The following is a 23,851-nucleotide window of genomic DNA, read 5'->3' as shown; positions in this document are numbered from 1 at the left end:
ATCCATTCCCCGTGTTTAGTGTACACGCCGTACACATTTGGAATCGAAAGGAACCGACCGCGTTCGTAAGTAGAGGAGTCCCTGCAATTGTTTATTTATTTTAGTGTGACGCAACCACTAATGGCTGACGAAGCCGGTTGCTAAGGTACCCCCTCCCTCACAACCCGCGGGGGGGGGGGGGAGAGACGGGCTGTTAGCAACGCCCACGTGACCACGCGCGCTCGCAATCCCATTGGCCGCGGGGGCAGCGCGCGGCCCTGCAAGGCGAGTCGCACGACCGCGCCAGCCAATGAGCGCCGAGCTCGCCTTCGCGTGAGCCTGCGTGACGTCACGCGATGGGCGTGGCCTGGGGAAACCCGACTCGCTATAAAAGGCGCGGGTGGGCGGTTGGGGGTGGGTAGTCCATTGGCATCAGCCGCCGTTGACCGCAGGCAGAAGCGTCGAAGGAGGGGGGGGGGGAGGCCGGGGACTTTACTGATTCAGGGTGTTATTAAACCGTCGGACAATCGAAGCGTCCGGAATACAACAAAGAAAGCAATGGAGGCCAACAACTACAGCAGCATTATCGCGTCCGCGTCGCTGGCCGTGCAGTACGTGGATTCGCTGCTGCCAGAAAATCCTCTGCAGACGCCCATGCGCATGTTCTGGAGCCACATGCTGGAGCGCTTCACCAAGTTCCAGGTGGCTACGTGGGGGTCCCTGCTGGTCCATGAGTTGGTCTACTTCTCCTTCTGCCTGCCCGGCTTCATCTTCCAGTTCATCCCGGCCATGCAGAAGTACAAGATCCAGGCGGTGAGATGAACGGGTCCTCTCCTGCACCTGTTTCTCTCTCTGCTCCCCCCCCCCACCACCACCCCATGCCGCAGTGGCTATGAGATGTTGACTACCTCGCCTGGTGTTCAGGAGGTCGTGGTTGATCACCAACCCTGCTGCTGCTGTATATTTGTAGTCTGTGTGTCTCTCATCATCACGGTGGCTAGGAGATGTTAACTACCTCGCCTGGTATACAGGAGGTCGTGGGTTCGAGCCCGACCCTGACACCTGCTGTATATTTGGAGTTTGCGTGTCTCTCTCATCATCATCATCACCACTGGCGAGGAGATGTTGACTACCTCGCCTGGTGTTCAGGAGGTCGTGTGTTCGATCCCGACCCTGACCGTCTACTGTATATTTGGAGTTTGTGTGTTTCTCTTTCATCATCATCACGGTGGCTCGGAGATGTTAACTACCTCGCCTGGTGTTCAGGAGGTTGTGGGTTCAATCTCAACCCTGTCGCCTGCTGTTGTATATTTGGAGTTTGCGTGTCTCTCTGTCATCATCATCATGGTGGCTAGGAGATGTTGACTACCTCGCCTGGTGTACAGGAGGTCGTGGGTTCAATCTCAACCCTGACGCCTGCTGCTGCTGTATATTTGGAGTTTGCGATGTCTCTATCCCACCGCGTTTTTCCACCCACCACATGCAGAATTCGGCTGCTTTAAATGTCCACACGATGACGGGAAGCCAATTCTTGGAGCTTTCATTTGTGACGGACAGGTCGCTTCTTTAACAACAAAAAACGATGTATAGCTCAGTGGGGGGGGGGGGGGGGGGCTCCTTACCTGGTAAAACATTAAACTTGATTAGAGTCGATGTCAAGGTGAATCACGTGGGTTGCGCTGTGGACATTTAAACATAGCGTGTTGTGTTTTAAAATTCGGCACGGATATAAGATCGATGGGGAGGGAATTCGAAATCGATGTAAAGCGATTGATTACGCTGGCGGATTTGAACCGCCAGCAAATTGGTCGATTTCCTGGATCATCGATCAGCACGATAGCCTAGCGGTCCTCACGTCTGGACTCGCATTGCATCTCACCCAGATATCATTGCCAATTCATTACCCCCCCTCCCCCCCGGGTCTTAAAAGGCTCTTAGGGGCCGTCCATAAATGACGTCACGCACCTAGGGGGGAGGGGGGGGATCATACATTTGTAACGATGTGTCACGAGGAGGGGTGGGGATTGAGAAATGTGACGTCACATCAAAATGCGCAACTTTAAATAAATATAGAATTGTTATAACAACACTAATTGTTATAACAACACTCCTACAACATCAGAGTGCAGCGCCACATTAAATGCGCACTACAATGACAATAGTTTAAAGCGATTTGAAGCATGGTTTATTTTCAAAATGGAAATATGGTTTTGGGGGGGGGGGTGGCAGAGCTTTCTGACGTCATATTTGAGGGGGGGGTTGACTTGTTGTGAGCCGTGTAACGAGGGGGGGTCAAAAATCCTCTAAAATCGCGTGACGTCATTTATGGACGGCCCCTATAACCACGGCGCCATCGCTTCACCCGTATAAGAATGTGGCCTTGCCATTGAGTATAGTTTTAAGGCCGCTGTATATATTCGTATTCTTAAACTCGAGATAACATCAATCTCATACCTGTCCACCCCTTATCAGTGCCTGCATTATTACAGACCAATTCAGACCTCATTAGTCATTATAAATATCAACGTTCATCCTACAAAGTCCCATCACAAGGGAGAAACACACAAATAGACAAACATGATTTTTTTTTTTTTGCCCGGATTGAAACGGATGTATGGTCGTATTGACCTGAACTCAATTTCCCCGTACAAGAATACGGGTAAACCGTGTATGGGTTGGCAGGTATGGTTTACGTGACCTCTACCAGCCACACGCAGTACAGGTAGTCCTCTCATTACGATGGAGATGCGTTACGATGACCCCATCGTAAGTCAAAAATATCGTAAGTCGAAGATGGCCTAGCCTACCCAGGAGTCTTAAAGAATGGTGATAATTTAGCAAAACAGAGCAATTTATAGTACCGTACTGTATGAACTATATACTGTATTTATTAATTACAATACTGTATTGCACAGTAAAATGTAAAGTAAAAAAAAAGTAAATTCTTAGCCTACCTATATGAACTGCGATTTAATAGAAAGTATTTTCAGGAAACAATCCTGTCTGCATCACACAAGGCGGGAGATGCGTACATCCTGGCAGCGTCCTCACGTACAGTATCGTACCTCGTGCGCTGCTGCGTTTGCCTGCCGCACGAAATTTTAAATATTTTACAATTTTGTCGTATCGCCATCGTAAGATCGAAATATCGTAAGTCGGACCATCGTAACTCGGGGACTACCTGTATATGAAATGTTTAACCGCACCTCCGATTTGCACAGTTGACTACGTACGGTGCGATAGAAGTCCATACATTATCGATTAATTGTTTTTTAATATCTGATTACTTTAACAATTGTCAATTAATCGCTTTAATTCATTTTTCTAAAATTAGTCGAATCGCCAGTGGCACATGCGATAATATCACTAGGCATGTGAAGCGGTCATTGATAATTTCGCAAGGTTTACGTAAATATTGTGTCAGCTGATATGCTCATGTTCGGGTTTTACTTGGCCCATCATAACTCCGGGGTCGATAAAATAGGGGGCCCCACTTTGTGTGAAGGGAATTCAAGTTGTCCTAATAGACAGACTTGCCCCCTGCCATAGCAACGTGGAATGTCCACCGCTGGCTCATGGTTGTAAATCAGAAGAGGTTCATTCGAGCAGGAAACCACTTTTGAGTGTTTAAAAATGGTGTGCGCAAAAGTACAAACCAGACCAAATATGAAACAATACAAGTAGATGGAAAAACCCATGATAGAAAGTAATCGATTCCTGAATTCGGTGACAATTCATCGAAATGCCAGTCAAATAGTGCAAGCATATATAGTATAGAGTGTTATGCAAGAGATGGGTTGTGACATCTCAGTTCTGCGTGAGATGGAGACGCCATGGGGTGGCCTGCATCCAGACCCTGACTGGTGACGATGAATAATATTAGATTTCCAGCAAAAATAAAAGAGATGTAACCTCCAGTGTGGTGGGTGGGTAGGTGTTTGGGCGAGTTCGTCGATGAGACAAAACCACCTGGTAGACAGTCCTCAACATGAGTGGAGGAATCGCCGAGTCAAGTTGAAGGGGACGGTAACCGTGGTCTAAACCAGCGGTCGGGAACCTATGGCTCGCGAGCCATATATGGCTCTTCCAGTGACGGCATATGGCTCCCAGACAATTTTGAGTTGAAAAAAAATTAATAATAAAAAAATCAGTTTGGAACTGATTTTAAAATACTTGTGATATTGCTTAATAATACTATTGTGTCATTTTAAAGTAAACAGAAATTAGTTTTGAAGATAAATTTCACGGGTCACGCCTGCATGAAGCTCAACCTCACCACGTATGAACCAGACTACAAGGCCATCAGCAAAACCATACGTTAAAAATACTATATGGCTCTCAATGAAATATATTTAGAAATATTTGGCTTTTATGGCTCTCCCAGTCAAAAAGGTTCCCGACCCCTGGTCTAAACGATAGAAGGTGACTCACTACCGGTGAGCAGGTGACCAGAGTGAATTGGGTGAGTGCCGGATCATTAATCAACCTTTCATAATCACAATAACCCCCCCTCCGCCTCAAATCGGTGCACCTGATGAGTTAATGATGACGTCACCCTGCTGCTGCTCTATATAAGACCGGGAGCCAGAGCAGAGCCTCACCATTCTGGCGAATTGCCCGATGATGCTGGATGCAATTACCAGCGAAACGTCGTGCTACTCAAATTGTAAATGTTGTGGTTTCACGCTTCAACACACCGGTGGGCTAAAGCAGTGAACTATTTGTCTTTTGTCAACGTGACACTTTTTACTGATTGGCCTTGTCAGGTGGTGGAGGGTTACGACACATGTATAAATAACGCGATCTAAACCCAAAAACGTTGATTATGAATAATATTGGTCGCGAAAGCCTGCTATGTGTTAAACTCATTAATCAACCTTGACTGCAACTGGGTGCTCCCCGAGATACGCACCTCTGATGAGCTCGGTTGGCTACGTACGGTGTTTAAGAAGTTCAACTTACATACTCTGGCTGCAGCAGCAGCAGTGATCATTGTTCAGAGTTCATTACCGAGGGCGGGGGGTGGGGAAACGCATGTGTCTCATTTGAGCGAGCGTGGCCGTGCGGAGAGGTGTGACACGCGCCGTCTCGCCCGCAGGACAAACCGGAGACCATGGAGAAGCAGTGGAAGTGCTTCAAGACGCTGCTCTTCAACCACTTCTTCATCCAGCTGCCGATGATCTGCGGGACCTACTACTTCACAGAGTTCTTCAGCATCCCCTACGAGTGGGACGCCATGCCGCGCTGGTGCGTGTCGCGCCTTGCACACACGCGCCTCTCGCTCTTTCAACACGGGGGTTGTTGTGGGAGTTAGGGACGCAGTGTTCCGGTAGGGGGCACTGCTTCACCTTAAAGGGTAATAACTCCAGATGAAAATCAAGACGTCGGCCAAAGCCAGCGATGACGCCTCCACACCTCGTTGCCAACGCGCTCTCCCCTCCGCCAGAATCCCACAGCTGCTGTACCGTAGAATCGCAGCAACCTCCAAGAACTGCCCCAAGAGTCTCCCACCATCTTCTGCCATATAGACTCAAATAGAAACCTACATGGTCATACAGGAACCTATTGACTCGCACAGAGACGCGTAGATCTGCCCTAACGGTCTCCCACCATTTTCTCTTATGGCTTCCCTGTGGTCTCCGGACTAGGGGAGACTGCTCCAATGGCTGTCTCAGCAATCGGCCCTCCCCTCATCCTGCATGTGTCCCACCCAGCACTACCTTTTGTTCCCCAATGATATCTACGAAACACCCTGCATCCATCTCGGACACTTGTACTTAAGTGCCGAATCGTCTCCGAATCGCAGCTGTCAACCCTGCTTTGTGCTGCAGCAATGTCTGTCTCTCGCGCCTCTCGTGTCATCGCTTCGCTGCCTCGCCTCTGTCCCTGCTACCAGCGCATCTATTGTCATGGCTCTCAGATAACTTTCCCGTCCGTCTGTCCTTCGACAGACTTGAGAGAGTGACCATCCTTCTTGTCACCACCTTGGCTGCATGTCCTTGCCAACTCTGCTGAACAAAGCGGTTTTTGCTTGTCCCTCACAACCCCGTAGGAGAAACTTTGTAGCTCATCGCCCACTTCTGTTGCACCCAAGTAGAGTTGGCGGTACTTTGCATCCCGTGTGAACTGCCCAGCACTCTCAGATCCACGTTTCTGTGTTTCGTGTCACGATATGTCTCGAATTTACCTAGTCCTCAATGTCAACTTAAAAGTAAAAATCGTAATTATCGTTTATTATTTCTGCAGAAATTTATCTTACGAAGCACTTCACAGCACCAATGATTAAAATGAATGAACACTGATTAATGGAGTTTTTTTTTCTCCCAAACATCACAATATATGACCACAGAACTTGGGCAATTGTTGCCATCCCATTCTAGCTGCCTTCCCGCTCCCCTGTGGTTTACCGAGGCCTCCAATCGATAAATTGTCAATGTACAACCTTGGCGGCGCCATGCCCCAGTGGTGGCGCGTTTGCCGCTTGTTGCGGACATTTTCAGTTGAGACCTGGCAGGCCGCACTGGTTATTACAGCAAGGTGTATTAACAATTAAATACTATGTGTCATCTACTTCAGTGAACATTAAAATTATTCACAAGATCTAGCCACTGTGTACTGGCGTAACGATCCAATTCTGTGGGGGCAAAAAAAATGACACCGCAATTTACTCGTTTGAAAGACGCGTAGCAATCTTCTCGCCCAACCGCAAAAACTTGTCAGGGTCCTCCTGAAAAGGAGTTGATATTGTTTACGTGGCATAACTCAAAGGAGGGGGTCCAGCAAGGTGCCGATGTTACTGCTCTGTGTAATCCCCTTTGAGTAATTTGCGGGTCAAGTTTTAAGCATTGGGATGTTTACATTGCATGATCATTTAGTCTATGATATGATACCAGAGAACCCGGAGAAAAAGGGGAGAACATACAAACTCGACGCAGAAGGGTGCCCGAGTCGAGAGCTGAACTCGGTCCCTTGTTGCTGTGAGGCACGAGTGATGTCGCTGTGCCACCCTGCCGCCCATGTGCGTGTGGTTGTGCAGGTACGTGGTGATTGCCCAGTGCCTGGGCTGCGCCGTGGTGGAGGACACGTGGCACTACTTCCTGCACCGCCTACTGCACCACAAGAGCATCTACAAGTACATCCACAAGGTTCACCACCAGTTCCAGGTGAGGACTACCCCCCCGCCCTATCCCCCATCACCCGCCCTCCCCCCACGCACAGACGGCCAAACCCCAGACATTACTAGCCTGATCTTGATTTGAAGCTTTCGTGACTTGCAGGAATCCATACTGTTTGGTTCTTTCGGTAAAGTCACGTAGGTAGAAAATTAATAGATCACGACGTTTTGATCGCTCCACAAGCAACCGTCGTCAGGTGAGACAAACACAGCGTCAGCGGTTCTCCTGCTGTCTTTGTCTCCTCACCTGATGGCGGTTGCTTGTGTTGTGATCGAAACGTAGTTATCTATTAATTTTCTATCTACGTGACTTTACCGAAAGAACCAAAGAGTATTACCAGCCTGCTTGGCACTACGTGTGTTTGTGTGTGTGTGTGGGCGTGGTGCTAGTCACCTACCCCCTCGTGTACCGTGCTGGCCTTCATAGGTGCTTTCTGACAGCACTTTCCTCAACAGTCTGTTAAGGCTTTACGGGGGATCTTTGTATTTGTGGGGAGTGCCAGTGTAGCGGTTGGCGCACCGCGCTACAAACCCGGCGTGGTGACCCTCGTTCGATTCCCGCTCACTGCCAACGTCGTTGGCCTCAAATCGTCGTGATACGCGGTGTGTAAACATCGCCACTGGGGAGACGACGGCGGCCAGGCGTGGTGCTGGCCACACCACCCACCCCCTCGTGCGCCGTGCCAGCCTTCAAAGGCGCTCGCTCAACGGCACTTGCCCCAGCAACTTTGAAAAGGCTGTAAGTGGGACTTTTGTTCTTGGTGTGTGTGAAACGTGTGGGCATGTTGAGTTGCACTCGTGTTCACTGAGGGTTGTCTAGCGGGCCGACACTGGGCAGCTTCTGCTGCTGCTGCTGGGAAAGCGAATGAGTCCTCGCGCGAGGGGAATGCATAAACGCGGGAATTCCGGAGCTTGGTCGCCATCCAAGAACTCGGTGTTTGCCCACTGTGTTTGAGTGATATGTTTGTCCTTCGTGTGTCTGTAGTGTATGTGTGGCGTGCTGTGTGTGTTAACCTTGTATCATCCTGTGTGTGCGTGTGTTTTTTGCTGTGCGTGTGGTGTTGGGAGCCGTAGTGCAGTCCTTTGCAGTGGGTCCAGAATGTCGAAGTTAACTAGGGAGCAGCAAGGCTCTGTGTGTTTGTATCAGTCTGGTCTGGTACTCTCTGTGTGCGTGCTGCCATTGCGTGATGGTCAGCACACTGGACTTAAAATGCAGAGGTCAGCGGTTCTGTTCCTTCTCTGGGCACAGTAGCTGAAACAATGGCGGGCAGGTTTCTAAAATCCTCCCACCACCGCCTCTGTCCACCCAGCAGCAGTGTAGATGGGTTCACTGCAGTTAAATCGATCGGCAGATTGCGTGCGTTGGGGTAAAATGTGGGTAACCCCACCTATTCCAAAACGCTCGGTCGGCATGGAAGAGCAGACCAATTACACCCCTACAACCTCGCTCTACAAGTTGTAGCCCTTCCGCCAGCCGTGGCATAAGCGGGCAATTGCAGGGCTGCACCTTCATCTCGAACTAGCAAAGTCATTCGAATCGCAGCGACTCAGCAGAGTGAGCGAGAGCATGAGTTTGTGGGGTCATTGCCACGGCAGTGATTGAGAGAGGTGGTCACATAGATACGCGCTTAGGGTTAGGTCACTGCGCAGTGCCACCAGCGTGGCCTCGTTTATGGCGCGACCTTGAGAAACCTTATCTGGTGGCGGGTCGAGGTTCGTCGCTTGAGCAGAGCAGGTTTTGTCAGGGCCATCGGGCAATTACTTGCGTCAGCGTGGTTTGCTGTAAAATCGTTTGGGTGGACGGTTTTTTGTTGTTGTTTCGTAACTGAATTTTCAACGGCCGGTGCGGTAATGGGAATTGTTCAGACATCCCAAAGTAGCCAGGAGTCCTCCTGAATAAGGGTGTTGAGACTTGCCGAGGCTTTTGCTGGGTGAAGGGCTTGAGTCTCTTTTCGCGCGAGACCCTGTAATGGAATGCGAGTTATGTAATTTAACCCAGAAAAGACCTCGCCGAGTCTCAAGACGACATTTCAGGAGGTGTCCTGCGCTGTGGGGGGGGGAAAGGGGGGTTTGGCCAATTCCTTTTAAAGGAATGTTGGTATTCCACGTGGGAGGAGCATCGGGTTGCCCACAGAAAATCCACGCGAGGGGATAACTTACACTCAGTGGGTTCACAAGCCCACTTGCTGCACTGAATGTTTACAGCCACTTAACAGCCCAAGTGGCTTTTGTTGTTTCACAAGTCTTGACGTGATCTCCCAACCCCCTCGTCCAAATCGCCAAATTTCAGGCGCGAGTCAAGCAGTCCCTTCCTCGGTGAGAATCAGAAGACCCCATCACTAACCCTACCCGCATCCCTGACCCCACATCACTACCACGCGGCGCTGCGCTTAACCCCGTGTCTATACCCCTAACCCTGCATTCCTAACTCTAACTCTGCATCGCTGACCCGACTCTATCCCTAACCATACCCCTAACCCCGCGCGTGTGTGTCTCCCTGCGTGTGGCCGTGCAGTCCCCGTTCGGGATGCAGGCGGAGTACGCTCACCCGGCCGAGACGGTCATCCTGGGCATGGGCTTCTTCATCGGCATCATGATCTTCTGCAACCACCTGGTGCTGCTCTGGGCCTGGGTCACGTTCCGCCTCATGGAGACCATTGACGTGCACAGGTTTGGCGCGCACACACGCACACGAGACCCCACGCGCACAGATGCTACGCACAGACGTACCGCGCACACAGATGTACGCACGGAGAGGCGCGCGTGTACGTGCAGACGTACAGCGTAGACCTAAGCACGTGCACACACAAATTCACGCGCAGACGGTAAACGCAGACGTACGCACACCTGCATCCGCAGGCCGTGCCCGAGTGCTTGGCTCCGACTCGGCCGTTTGTGAATTTCATTTGCGCGCACAAATAAACTCGCCCTGCTGTGCACGCCCGCCCGCCTGCTTGTTCTCCGCTCTCTTCGGAATTTTTGTTTCGTTTTTCCTTTTGCGTGGCCAAGCGCTGCGGGCCGGCCCAGCGTCACATGATGTGGGAGTGAAGCTCACTCGGAGAGCTGGAAAACGCAATGCACACAACACACCACGTACACAACGCACACATACACCTCAAAACATGCACAACATGCACAACATGCACAACACACACACATACAACAAACACACAAAACATACACCATACACATACAACACACAGACACAAGACACATACAGAATAGATCACGCGTTCGGCTGGGGTAATTGCAGGACTCTGAGGAATGTATATGCTCATGTCAGCTTGTGGCAGAATACAAACACTGGCAGTAATTACGGTGAGCACGCACACACCGAGAGCGGGCCGTGGGCGATGACACACGGGGAATGAATGAATCGGGAGTGCTGGTATTGCTGGGTGCTGCTGCTGAACGTGGCCTGTCGTGCAGCGCTGCGGTGGCAGTGAGAATTGGTGGATCGCGCACAGATTTGTAATTACTTCCCTGCCTAGACCTCGGGATATCGAGGCCGCCATCGTCCACCGTATGGTGGCAGCACAGCAAGTAGGTGTATTACAATCTGTTCCATCTGTACAGGGATTGAGTGTTGCCCCTCACTTCTGACGTGCGGGTTTTCTCAGGGCACTCCGGTTTCCTACCACGTGTATAAAGCACTAAGTAATATACCAATATAAAATCACGGAGCTTGGGCAATCATTGGCGCCGGCTCTAGAGAGGCTGCCTTTCTCAATTCTCTGCGGTTTCACACGCAGCTCTCAATCATCCTCACTCTCTCACCGAGAGTGAAACTCTAGATATTTTACTGTTGTGATTATTGTTGTTTGGCCTGGGTGCTGGGCGTCGGGGCCTGCCCCACGAACCTTGGCTCTCGGTCCAGCTGGCGTGGGCTCCACGAGCTTGCGCAAGGCTACTGCGGGGGCTCGCCAGCAGCGAGCACCAGCTGGCTCCGTGGATTATTTTGCCAAAATAATAAGCGGGGAGAACGCACGGCCAAATTTGTCTCGGTTTTCCTTGGCCGACTTTGCCGCTGCTTTTGCTGGATACCCGTCTTGGTTGTGCGTTTCGAGCCCCGTGGCCGCCCTAGTTAATCCTGCGGGTGCATTTTCCGAAACAGTACTTACGCACCGTCTGCTTCGCAGTGCATGGTTCCAAAATCCGTACCTCCCCATGAGCACTTTTGGCTACGTATGGTGCGAATGAAGTTCTACGTACGTACAAATTTAGCACGTTTGAAAGGAAAAACGCAAAGAACTCTAGTGGTATTACACGCACGTATACACTAGCAGCCATCGCCCCCCTATTACCAGACTGATGCCCAGTTTGCAGGCCAGGTGCCGAGTCGCCTCGTGCCACACAGGTCCAGCTGCAGCTGGGGGTGATCTTCAGGGCACCACGGTGGCGAGATGTCAACTACCTTGCCGGGTGTGCAGGAGACCGTGGGTTCGATCCAGACCCTAATGCCTGTTGTATATTGGAGTTTGTACATTCTCCCTGTGGTTGCGTGTATTTATCTCCGGGTCCTCTGGTTGTTCCCCCCACATTTAAGACACATGCGTTTCGAGTATTTGGCTGCTATAAATTTCCACGTGATAAGCCACCTCGTTGAGCTATCATTTGTGATTGCCAGGTTTGCTTCTGAAAAAGAGCTCTACACCTGAGTGGGCCGTACCTGGTAAAATAAACAATAGTTTCGTTTAAATGTGTTCCGATGCGATGCAAGTCGCTTATCTCGTGAGAAGTGCCACGCCACGGGCGTCGCGGTGGGCGGCGGCTCCTCCATCAACACGACTCCTCACTGCGAGTAGTATCATGATTATTATTATTGCTGTGCTTGTAACCGTGGGTGCCTGTCGCTTGCTCTCCCATCCCCTGTGGCAGCGGCTACGAGATCCCGCTCAACCCCCTGCACATGATCCCCTTCTACGCTGGCGCTCGCTTCCACGACTTCCACCACATGAACTTCGTGGGCAACTACGCCTCCACCTTCACGTGGTGGGACCGGCTGCTGGGCACCGATTCGCAGTACAAGGAGCACTACACGGGCAAGACGGCGCAGAAAGACAAGAAGCTCGAATAAAATCCGTGGCGGTCGGGAGTAGGCGGGGGGCTAGGGTCGGGAGGGGGGACCCAGAAAACACGGGACGTTGGGCCCAATGTCCCGTGTTTACTGGGGAGCAATCGGCGAGCAGTGCGGGGGGCAGTGCCAGGCAGACACATCTCTCTCTCTTGAGAAAACCGTCGCCGCCTTTGCGGTTCGTGCCAGCGGAGCGGAGCGTGGATGCCGCCACCCCCCCCCCTCCATGCTCGGTAGTGTGGGCTTAGAAAGCGCCGGGGGAGCGTGGAAATCGCTGGCGTCGCCGGACGTGCAGTCGGCTCTGCGAATGCTTCCTCCCCCTTCTTGCTACCCAGTTAACGCGGAACGTTGAGCCAACGTTGAGGCAATGTTGGCCCATGGTTCTGCTCGTGTGACTTATCAACTTGGCAACCAGCGGCGATTTTAATTCCGTAAATGATTTAGCTCCGAAACGGTTTCAAGGCGTTGGTTGTAAATCCCGCAAGTGGTGGCCGTGCGTACCTATGCGTGCCGTGCTAGTGTAGACGCGCCAGGATGGCCGTGTGCCCGGTGTAATGCCTCGGTGATTCGGCGGTACCATGTGCCGCACGGCGTGCATGCTGTTTCAAGGGACCAGCGGAGTTGTCCCGACCGATTATTTGCACATTCTGGGTCGTGTCAGCCTTCGCCTGCCGTGTGATGTCTTAGAGGAACCCTCGTGTACAAAGTCTGTTGTCTCTGTTAAACTATTGTTGCGTATCGATCTGTGCGAACGTACTACTTGTCAGAAATCAATCTCGTGCTCTGCATAATATGCGTTTAAAGGCAAGGGAAGGTGATGAGAAGGAAAAAAATATTATATTGGAATTTAAAGAAATAAATTAAAAATTTCGCAGCGGTGAAATGGGCTGAAATGAAAGTGGTGTTTTTAATAAATGTGGCTGATGTTTTGTACGCTCGTTCCAATGCGGATCGTCAATGCGGGGCAATTGCCCCCTCTGTGTTTACGCTGGGACCTCCCGCATCTCCATCGTCACAGCCACGGCGCGTCACACCCACTCTTCCCCCACCCCCGTCGACAGAGACGCAACTCGCAAACGCTCTCGTTCCTGATTGAGAAAGTAAAGTATCCGCTGTGTGGAGTGCATCACACTCGCGATATATCCGCGATATAATAACACCACAAGTATACATCTTGCAACTAAAAATGTCCCGAAACTCTTGAAGAGTGTACAGCAAGAAGGCTCCGTGTAGGCATCGTCGTTATTTTTGGGGGGCCACGGTGGCGAGATGTTAACTACCTCGCCTCGTATCCAGGAGGTCGTGGGTTCCGTTCCAACCCTGCTGTATATTTGGAGTTTGCATGTTGTCCCCATGATCGCGTGGATTATTCTCCCGAGTCCTCCGATTTTTCCCTTCACACACATCAACATCACGCATTTAGAGTATTTAGCTGCGATACATTTCCACGTGATAATCCACTTCGTTGAGCTATAATTCGTGTAGCCAGGTCTCTTCTGAAAAGCTCTACATAGCTCAGTGGGCCTTACCTGGTAGTACCTGGTAACATAAAAAAAGTTTCCTGGGATAGGTTCACACCCCCACCGCCACTCGATGTTGTTCCTTACCTCGTTTGTGCAGTTTACTTCGCCCCATGGCGTACACGCCGTGCTTGGCGGGCATCTCGTCTGACACATCTCCTCATTCGTGGTGCGAGATTTGATTTGAGGTCGTGACCTTCGGGTTGTGAGCCACGCCTGGCCTCGTTGCAGCCGGCGTTGGATAAACGATCATTCGGCTCAAGCGTCCGAGATGCCGATCCGCTGCTTCTCCGTCCCCTGCCCAGCAGCGTAAATGGGTTTGTCGCAGATGAATCGGCAGGTCGCGTGCGGTGGGTTAACGTGTGGCGAGGCCCACCTTCCAACACGTCTGGTCAACGTGGAAGAGTAGGCCAACATACCGTCGCTGTCGTGGAGGAACCTGCCTCCAGCAGTGGCATGAGTGAGCAATTGCGGGGCTGTACCCTTACCTTTTTAAATCCTTTATATTAAGTTCACTTGCTTGCTTAGGACCGTGCAAATCTTTCGGTCGTTTTTTAACCCACTTCCCGTGATCCAATCGAGCTGACATTTTGCACACAGACTCGTTGTGCATGACAATGCCTTTTCGTGAAAAAAAAATTTCCCAAATTTTACACTGTTTAGGGAAAAATAAATAAATATTTAATTAACAATTGTTTAATGCTGCCAGACAATCATCTGACCCATAGGTGGAAGCCATCTCAAGCCAGAGGACGAGAGGACTTTAGCCGCCCCGATGCCACGCATATAAAGGATTTATAGTGAAAAACTTTGTTTTTACGGGTTTACTTGTTAATCCTGCAAACATCCACCGATCCAACAACTGCCTCGTAAACGTCCTCCATACACATTGCTGATGAAACTTCCTCTTGTATTTAAGTGGATGCGTTTCTTTATGTAAATCTGTGGTCTCTGTGCAAGTCTGTCTCGCACAGGGCACACCGCTGCCCGCTTCAATCATTCGCTGGCAGAATGTCGGATGCTCTTCTTATAACAACAGATATTTACGGCACACGTATATCATGTGATGCGTGGGCGGCGCAGAGCAAAACGCCATCGATATTTTTTATTTCTTGCGTAAAGCCCGCGGACAAGCGGGAAGAGAGGCCCGAACCCGCACCAGCAATCGCCCAAGCTCCGTGGCCCTTGTATGGTGATGTTTGTTCAACTCCCGTCGTTCAACGGGCTGCTCCTGGAGCCGTCCGCTGCCACCGCCGGCCAACCTCGACGCGAACAATTCAAAAGCCGCCCAACGGCTGCGCAACCGAAGCCAAAAGGAGTAACCGGCTGCGTGCGTTGTGACGCGTGATGCTTGGCTGTCGGGGGGGTTATGCTGACCCTTGAAATATCTGGCAGTGAAATTCAGCCAGGGCTCACTTGGACTGCGCCCCAGGTCCCTCTTCAGCGTCCGGGCCGCGGAGAGATCTACGCTCCCAGCGCAGAGCCCACTGCCAAAGTGGCGCGGTGCGTTGAGATGAAATATCGCTCGGGGCTTCCTGTGCGAGCTGGCGTCGGGCTCGTGCGCTCTGCCCTGTGGTATTTTTTTTCCAGAATCAATCTTTAAAAATCCACATCCATCGCCATGATTATTTTTTAATTTTCACAATATGTCCCCGCACTTGCACAGTCTCTCCACAGTCCATCTCCAAACTCCTCAAACCCATCTTCCCAAAATGGAATTTCCACAAGCGAGGGACCGTATTGCGATACGCCACTGTGGTCTTGCGCTCCTTCACCAGAGGAGGGACGGCAAAATCCACGCGAGCTCACCCTTGCCTCCCGAAGCCCCTCTCGTCTTGGCCAGCAGACCCAGACATTGGCATCTCGCTCCTGAACGCATTGCCAGCAATCGCGCGCAAAGAGGAGACTCGGGCAATGCCAGAAGAGAGGAGAATTACCCTCCGATGGCGTTGGCTCTTCAAGTGCCGCATGATTATTGAGCAACAAAAAAAACACACCAGGTAGGGGGTGGTTATAACTTCCCACGAAAACTTATGACAGATTTTCCAGGATAAACGGCGACCTACCCTCAAGAAGAAGACAATCCCTGGAAATACAGGACAGGTGGCAACCCTGCCCCAGGCTTCAATGGCGGCGCTCGGCACAGGAAAAGGAAGGCGAACTTGGGTGGGACCCAAGCAGCTCAAGGGGTCCCAGATTCGTCACGAATTTATTTTTATTTTTGTGGGTCAACGAAGTAACAGCTCATAATGAAATCAAATGAATTCAAGGTTAAAAAAAATGTACATTCGCGTTCGTCACTAGAATTCCACTGGAATCGATTGCCGATTTCCTGACTTTTGGAGGCGATAAACGGTTCTGAAAACGGATTGCCTATCATGTGTATCAGGCTTCCCCCTCCCCCCTCTCTGTCCAATGCGTTGGCGTGTGCAGCAGTTTGTCTCTTGCGCACAATCGCTTCCACGCCGTCGCCCACCCTTTTGGCCCCACCCCCTCCCTCCCGATACGTTCCATTCATTGGCTACCACATTCTGATGAGCTCCCCCCCCCTCTCCTCCCCCCTCAACTCGCTTTTAAGGGATTACATCTTGAATCATTGCCTCACTTGATGCAGCTAATCTGGCTGTGACGGTCCCACCTGATGACGGAGACTTGTGTTGCCTCCGAAACGTCGTGATCTTTATTTTATTTTTATTAATTTTGATGTTTTACCTACGTGACTTTACCGAAAAAACCTAAGAATATGGATTGCCTGTTGACACCGGTTCGTGTTTCACAACCTTAGTTTCTGGATAAGTACGCAGACAATAGATCTGCTTCGCGTGCCTACCCCTTTAAAGACGGCCTTTGGGAGTGCACCATTTCAGTCCGCATTAGTGCAGTGCAAGCAAAACTTGGGACCGGTTTCCACATGCGGGGTCTCATCAGGCTTGCGTGAACAGGCGCCAGATGTTACGGGCAAGGTCAAGTTCACGTTGTTTAACGAGACCAGGATAGAGGAGGTTCCATTTATCTTTTTATTTATATAGCGCCTTTATCCAAAGTGCATTACAAGGGCTATGAGTGGTACAATGAGGGTAGTTAAAGGTGATACGGTGAATAGGGATGGGGTATGGGGAGGGAGGTTAGTGGCTATGGGAATTACGGTGGGTACCTCGGGATGGGGGCAGTGCCGGATTAAGCTAGTGCAGGGCCTGTAGCATATGCTATACTGGTAGGAACCTCCTGGTTACACCAGCCCACAGGGGATTATTGTGTCCGTCCGTCCGTCGTGCATCCAAAAATGGGAGGGGTGGGGCTAGGTGGAGGGTGGGGAGGGGCTGGTTGGGGAGGGGAGGGTGGGGAGGGGCTGGGTGGGGAGGGTGGGTGGGGGGTGGGGCTGCGTGGGGAGGGGCTGGGTGGAGAGGGGAGGGTGGGTGGGAGGGGTGGGGAGGGGCTGTGTGGAGAGAGTGAGGCTGGGTGGGGAGGGGCTGGTCACCCCGTGGTGCCCTTATAAAACTCAACGTTTAACCTACTCACGCCGGCTTGTGCCCGCCCTCACAGTCGGCCATATTTGCGGAATACACCACGCCGCCGTTGACCCTGGCCATTGACCGAGCAACCCAACGTTCCTACCAGCTCCCTCCGCAGGAATGTGTTAAAGGGGCATTAAAAATATAAAAAAAATATTAAAACACATTTTTTACTTGCACAGTAAAGTAATTGTATTTTTTCATTTGCTATACAGCCAGATAATACGACAAATCTCTAACCTTAAACACCCGGTCGTTCATACAAGTTGAAGGCGGTATAGTACTATAGTAATAGAGCAAGTGCAGAATCACTGAACCGGAATTGATAGCTTGAAAGCATTTAGCGCGGGGGCACTTGAAAGTGCGGGGCCCGTAGCTACTACATGTGTAGCTGCTTGTGCTACTCGGGGGCCGTCCATAAATGACGTCACGCACCTAGGGGGGGGGGGTCAGACATTTATGACGATGTGTGACGAGGGGGGTTGAGAAATATGACGTCACATCAAAATGCGCAACTTTAAATAATGATAGACAACACGTTCTACTTAATTAAATCGACTTTTTAATAAATGTTTACTCCTACAGCATCAGAGTGCAGCGCCATTTTCAAATACGCACTACAATGACAATAGTTTAAAGCGATTTGAATCATGTTTTATATTTTTTTGGGGGGGGGGGGGCAGAGCTTTGTGACGTCATATTTGACGGGGGCTCTGACTTTTTGTGACGTCGTGTGACGAAGGGGGGGGGGGGGGGTCAAAAATCGTCCAAAATCGCGTGACGTCATTTATGGACGGCCCCCGGGTAATCCGCCACTGGATGGAGGAGGGAAGGATGGGCCAGGGAGACGCGGAAACTGGACAGGTAGGGTGCTCGTTGCTTGACGTGGAGGGGAAGTTCGCTCCGGTGCGAGGGGACAAGTCAGGGAACGGTGGATTGTGTGCAATGAGGTGGGGGGGGACAGTGAGGCGTAGGGATATTGAGAGCGCAGTGGGCGAGAGGGGACATATTCTTAGGTTTTTTTCGGTAAAGTCACGTAGGTAAAAAATTAAAATTAATGAAAGTAAAATAAAAATAAAATAAAAATCACGACGTTTCGGAGGCAACACATGCTTCCGTCTTCAGGTGGAACCGTCACAGCACGATTGCTGTATCAAGTGATACAGGGGACATAATGCGAGACAAGGGCTGCGAGGTACGGTAGGGCGACCTGGGCCATGGTTCTGTCAGTAGGGGGGCGGCGATTGCTGCTGTTTGTGTCTTCGCGTGTGATCCCAATTGAGTCATTTGCGGTGTCGTTTTCTCCTTTGCCCAATTCGGGCCCTCTGATTCGCGTCACCGGCATGGATTCGTACGCCCGCGGTAATAACCGGGGCGGCCGCTGGCTCCGAACCTCTACAACAAACGGCGAACGCGCGTTCACCTCCCGCCCTCTGTAACGTCACGGTGCAATGGTTCACTGCAAAAAAAAATGACAATAAACACAAAATACCGATCATTCGCGTGTCTTGGTGGAGAACAAAAACGACTTCTGGAGTGCGAGGGGGGCCTCGGACACGGCTGCCAAGTCTCGCCGCGTGGGGTCGCCCCTGGGCCCCGCCAGCGCCACGTAGAGCCACGGCGGTCGTGGTGGAGTCGAGGAGAGGGGAGCGGTGGTGGTGGTGGTGGTGGAGAGGGGAGCGGTGGTGGTGGTGGAGGGAGCGGTGGTGCAGCGGTTGCCTCGCGCTGCACTATGACTACCTGCGAAACTGAGTTCGATTCCCGCTCACGACCAACACCGGTGAATGATGTTCTGAAGCGGTTCTGGGTCTCCTCTACGTCGACTCAGCCTCAAATTATTAGCTGGTACGATGAGTTCACATCGCCACTGGGGAAACAAAGGCGGCCGGGCGTGGTGCTGGCCATCCACCCCCCCCCCTCTCGTGTGCCGTTCCGGCCTTCATAGGTGCTACTCGTTAACAGCACTTGCCCCCACAGTCTGTTAAGGCTACACGGGGGATCTTTGTCCGTGACCCCCACGGCAAGCCCAAGGCCGCGTCTGAGTCAATGAGCCGCATTGTGAATGAGCCCGCGGCTGGAGTCTTCTCTCAATGAACCTCGCCGTGAATGAATGGATAAGGCCTCCGAGTCAGGATTTGTGAATGAGTTCCGCGAGGTACGGTATAATTATCCTACATATGAAGACCCCCCCCCCACCCCCCTTCGCGAATGAATGGATAGGCACACTGCGTATGGCTTCCACCTTGAGTGCAAAATAAATAGGGGTTGGGGTAGTGATAGGGGCTGGAGTAGTGATAGGGGCTGGAGTAGTGATAGGGGTTGGGGTAGTGATAGGGGCTGGAGTAGTGATAGGGGCTGGAGTAGTGATAGGGGTTGGGGTGGTGATAGGGGTTGGAGTGGTGATAGGGGTTGGGGTAGTGATAGTGGTTGTGGTAGTGATAGGGGTTGGGGTGGTGATAGGGGTTGGGGTAGTGATATGGGTTGGGGTAGTGATAGGGGTTGGGGTAGTGATAGGGGTTGGGGTAGTGATAGGGGTTGGGGTGGTGATAGGGGTTGGGGTAGTGATAGGGGTTGGGGTGGTGATAGGGGTTGGGGTGGTGATAGGGGTTGGGGTAGTGATAGGGGTTGGGGTGGTGATAGGGGTTGGGGTAGTGATAGGGGTTGGGGTAGTGATAGGGGTTGGGGTGGTGATAGGGGTTGGGGTGGTGATAGGGGTTGGGGTGGTGATAGGGGTTGGGGTAGTGATAGGGGTTGGGGTGGTGATAGGGGTTGGGGTAGTGATAGGGGTTGGGGTAGTGATAGGGGTTGGGTAGTGATAGGGGTTGGGGTTGTGATAGTGGTTGGGGTGGTGATAGTGGTTGGTGTAGTGATAGGGGTTGGGGTGGTGATAGTGGTTGGGGTAGTGATAGGGGTTGGAGTGGTGATAGTGGTTGGGGTGGTGATAGGGGTTGGGGTAGTGATAGGGTTTGGGGTAGTGATAGGGGTTGGGGTAGTGATAGGGGTTGGGGTAGTGATAGGGGTTGGGGTAGTGATAGGGGTTGGGGTAGTTATAGGGGTTGGGGTAGTGATAGGGGTAGTGATCGGGGTTGGGGTAGTGATAGGGGTTGGGGTGGTGATAGGGGTTGGGGTAGTGATAGGGGTTGGGGTAGTGATGGGGGTTGGGGTAGTGATAGGGGTTGGGGCAGTGGTAGGGGTTGGGGTGGTGATAGGGGTTGGGGTAGTGATAGGGGTTGGGGTAGTGATAGGGGTTGGGGCAGTGATAGGGGTTGGGGTAGTGATAGGGGTTGGGGTAGTGATAGGGGTTGGGGCGGTGATAGGGGTTGGGATAGTAATAGGAGTTGGTGCAGTGATAGGGGTTGGGGCAGTGATAGGGGTTGGATAGTGATAGGGGTTGGGGTAGTGATAGGGGTTGGGGTAGTGATAGGGGTTGGGGGTGGTGATAGGGGTTGGGGTGGTGATAGGGGTTGGGTGGATAGGGGTTGGGGTAGTGATAGGGGTTGGGGTGGTGATAGGGGTTGGGGTAGTGATATGGGTTGGGGTAGTGATAGGGGTTGGGGTAGTGATAGGGGTTGGGGTAGTGATAGTGGTTGTGGTAGTGATAGGGGTTGGGGTGGTGATAGGGGTTGGGGTAGTGATATGGGTTGGGGTAGTGATAGGGGTTGGGGTAGTGATAGGGGTTGGGGTAGTGATAGGGTTGGGGGTGGTGATAGGGGTTGGGGTAGTGATAGGGGTTGGGGTGGTGATAGGGGTTGGGGTGGTGATAGGGGTTGGGGTAGTGATAGGGGTTGGGGTGGTGATAGGGGTTGGGGTAGTGATAGGGGTTGGGGTAGTGATAGGGGTTGTGGTGGTGATAGGGGTTGGGGTGGTGATAGGGGTTGGGTGGTGATAGGGGTTGGGGTAGTGATAGGGGTTGGGGTGGTGATAGGGGTTGGGGTAGTGATAGGGGTTGGGGTAGTGATAGGGGTTGGGTAGTGATAGGGGTTGGGGTTGTGATAGTGGTTGGGGTGGTGATAGTGGTTGGGGTAGTGATAGGGGTTGGGGTGGTGATAGGGGTTGGGGTGGTGATAGTGGTTGGGGTGGTGATAGGGGTTGTGGTAGTGATAGGGGTTGGGGTGGTGATAGGGGTTGGGGTAGTGATATGGGTTGGGGTAGTGATAGGGGTTGGGGTAGTGATAGGGGTTGGGGTAGTGATAGGGGTTGGGGTGGTGATAGGGGTTGGGGTAGTGATAGGGGTTGGGGTGGTGATAGGGGTTGGGGTGGTGATAGGGGTTGGGGTAGTGATAGGGGTTGGGGTGGTGATAGGGGTTGGGGTAGTGATAGGGGTTGGGGTAGTGATAGGGGTTGGGGTGGTGATAGGGGTTGGGGTGGTGATAGGGGTTGGGGTGGTGATAGGGGTTGGGGTAGTGATAGGGGTTGGGGTGGTGATAGGGGTTGGGGTAGTGATAGGGGTTGGGGGTAGTGATAGGGGTTGGGTAGTGATAGGGGTTGGGGTTGTGATAGTGGTTGGGGTGGTGATAGTGGTTGGTGTAGTGATAGGGGTTGGGGTGGTGATAGTGGTTGGGGTAGTGATAGGGGTTGGGGTGGTGATAGTGGTTGGGGTGGTGATAGGGGTTGGGGTAGTGATAGGGTTTGGGGTAGTGATAGGGGTTGGGGTAGTGATAGGGGTTGGGGTAGTGATAGGGGTTGGGGTAGTGATAGGGGTTGGGGTAGTTATAGGGGTTGGGGTAGTGATAGGGTAGTGATCGGGTTGGGGTAGTGATAGGGGTTGGGGTGGTGATAGGGGTTGGGGTAGTGATAGGGGTTGGGGTAGTGATGGGGGTTGGGGTAGTGATAGGGGTTGGGGTAGTGATAGGGGTTGGGGTGGTGATAGGGGTTGGGGTAGTGATAGGGGTTGGGGTAGTGATAGGGGTTGGGGCAGTGATAGGGGTTGGGGTAGTGATAGGGGTTGGGGTAGTGATAGGGGTTGGGGCGGTGATAGGGGTTGGGATAGTAATAGGAGTTGGTGCAGTGATAGGGGTTGGGGCAGTGATAGGGGTTGGATAGTGATAGGGGTTGGGGTAGTGATAGGGGTTGGGGTAGTGATAGGGGTTGGGGGTGGTGATAGGGGTTGGGGTGGTGATAGGGGTTGGGGTGGTGATAGGGGTTGGGGTAGTGATAGGGGTTGGGGTGGTGATAGGGGTTGGGGTAGTGATATGGGTTGGGGTAGTGATAGGGGTTGGGGTAGTGATAGGGGTTGGGGTAGTGATAGTGGTTGTGGTAGTGATAGGGGTTGGGGTGGTGATAGGGGTTGGGGTAGTGATATGGGTTGGGGTAGTGATAGGGGTTGGGGTAGTGATAGGGGTTGGGGTAGTGATAGGGGTTGGGGTGGTGATAGGGGTTGGGGTAGTGATAGGGGTTGGGGTGGTGATAGGGGTTGGGGTGGTGATAGGGGTTGGGGTAGTGATAGGGGTTGGGGTGGTGATAGGGGTTGGGGTAGTGATAGGGGTTGGGGTAGTGATAGGGGTTGTGGTGGTGATAGGGGTTGGGGTGGTGATAGGGGTTGGGGTGGTGATAGGGGTTGGGGTAGTGATAGGGGTTGGGGTGGTGATAGGGGTTGGGGTAGTGATAGGGGTTGGGGTAGTGATAGGGGTTGGGTAGTGATAGGGGTTGGGGTTGTGATAGTGGTTGGGTGGTGATAGTGGTTGGGGTAGTGATAGGGGTTGGGGTGGTGATAGGGGTTGGGGTGGTGATAGTGGTTGGGGTGGTGATAGGGGTTGGGGTAGTGATAGGGGTTGGGGTAGTGATAGGGGTTGGGGTGGTGATAGTGGTTGGGGTGGTGATAGGGGTTGGGGTAGTGATAGGGTTTGGGGTAGTGATAGGGGTTGGGGTAGTTATAGGGGTTGGGGTAGTGATAGGGGTAGTGATCGGGGTTGGGGTAGTGATAGGGGTTGGGGTGGTGATAGGGTGGTGATAGGGGTTGGGGTAGTGATAGGGGTTGGGGTAGTGATGGGGGTTGGGGTAGTGATAGGGGTTGGGGTAGTGATAGGGGTTGGGGTGGTGATAGGGGTTGGGGTAGTGATAGGGGTTGGGGTAGTGATAGGGGTTGGGGTGGTGATAGGGGTTGGGATAGTAATAGGAGTTGGTGCAGTGATAGGGGTTGGGGCAGTGATAGGGGTTGGGGTAGTGATAGGGGTTGGGGTAGTGATAGGGGTTGGGGCGGTGATAGGGGTTGGGATAGTAATAGGAGTTGGTGCAGTGATAGGGGTTGGGGCAGTGATAGGGGTTGGGGTAGTGATAGGGGTTGGGGTAGTGATAGGGGTTGGGGTAGTGATAGGGGTTGGGGTGGTGATAGGGGTTGGGGTGGTGATAGGGGTTGGGGTGGTGATAGGGGTTGGGGTAGTGATAGGGGTTGGGGTAGTGATAGGGGTTGTGATAGGGGTTGGGGTGGTGATAGGGGTTGGGGTAGTGATAGGGGTTGGGGTAGTGATAGGGGTTGTGATAGGGGTTGGGGTGGTGATAGGGGTTGGGGTAGTGATAGGGGTTGTGATAGGGGTTGGGGTGGTGATAGGGGTTGGGGTAGTGATAGGGGTTGGGGTAGTGATAGGGGTTGGGG

General features: G+C 52.3%; 1 protein-coding gene across 1 annotated transcript; it reads left to right on the top strand.

The window, feature by feature from the left end:
• The first annotated feature begins 408 nt into the window (after positions 1 to 408).
• On the top strand, positions 409 to 13,160 carry LOC133354378 (methylsterol monooxygenase 1-like). Its single transcript, XM_061571177.1, has 5 exons — positions 409 to 792; positions 5,078 to 5,226; positions 7,016 to 7,142; positions 9,669 to 9,823; positions 12,032 to 13,160. The coding sequence occupies exons 1-5, from the start codon at positions 538 to 540 to the stop codon at positions 12,228 to 12,230; spliced, it is 885 nt and encodes a 294-aa protein (XP_061427161.1). The 5' UTR covers positions 409 to 537; the 3' UTR covers positions 12,231 to 13,160.
• The last annotated feature ends 10,691 nt before the right edge of the window (positions 13,161 to 23,851 follow it).

This window comes from Lethenteron reissneri, chromosome 47 (assembly GCF_015708825.2).
Source record: "Lethenteron reissneri isolate LAM-NWPU_2019-01 chromosome 47, ASM1570882v1, whole genome shotgun sequence".
Taxonomy (NCBI): Eukaryota; Metazoa; Chordata; class Hyperoartia; order Petromyzontiformes; family Petromyzontidae; genus Lethenteron; species Lethenteron reissneri.
This window is presented reverse-complemented; position numbering and strand designations above follow the sequence as displayed.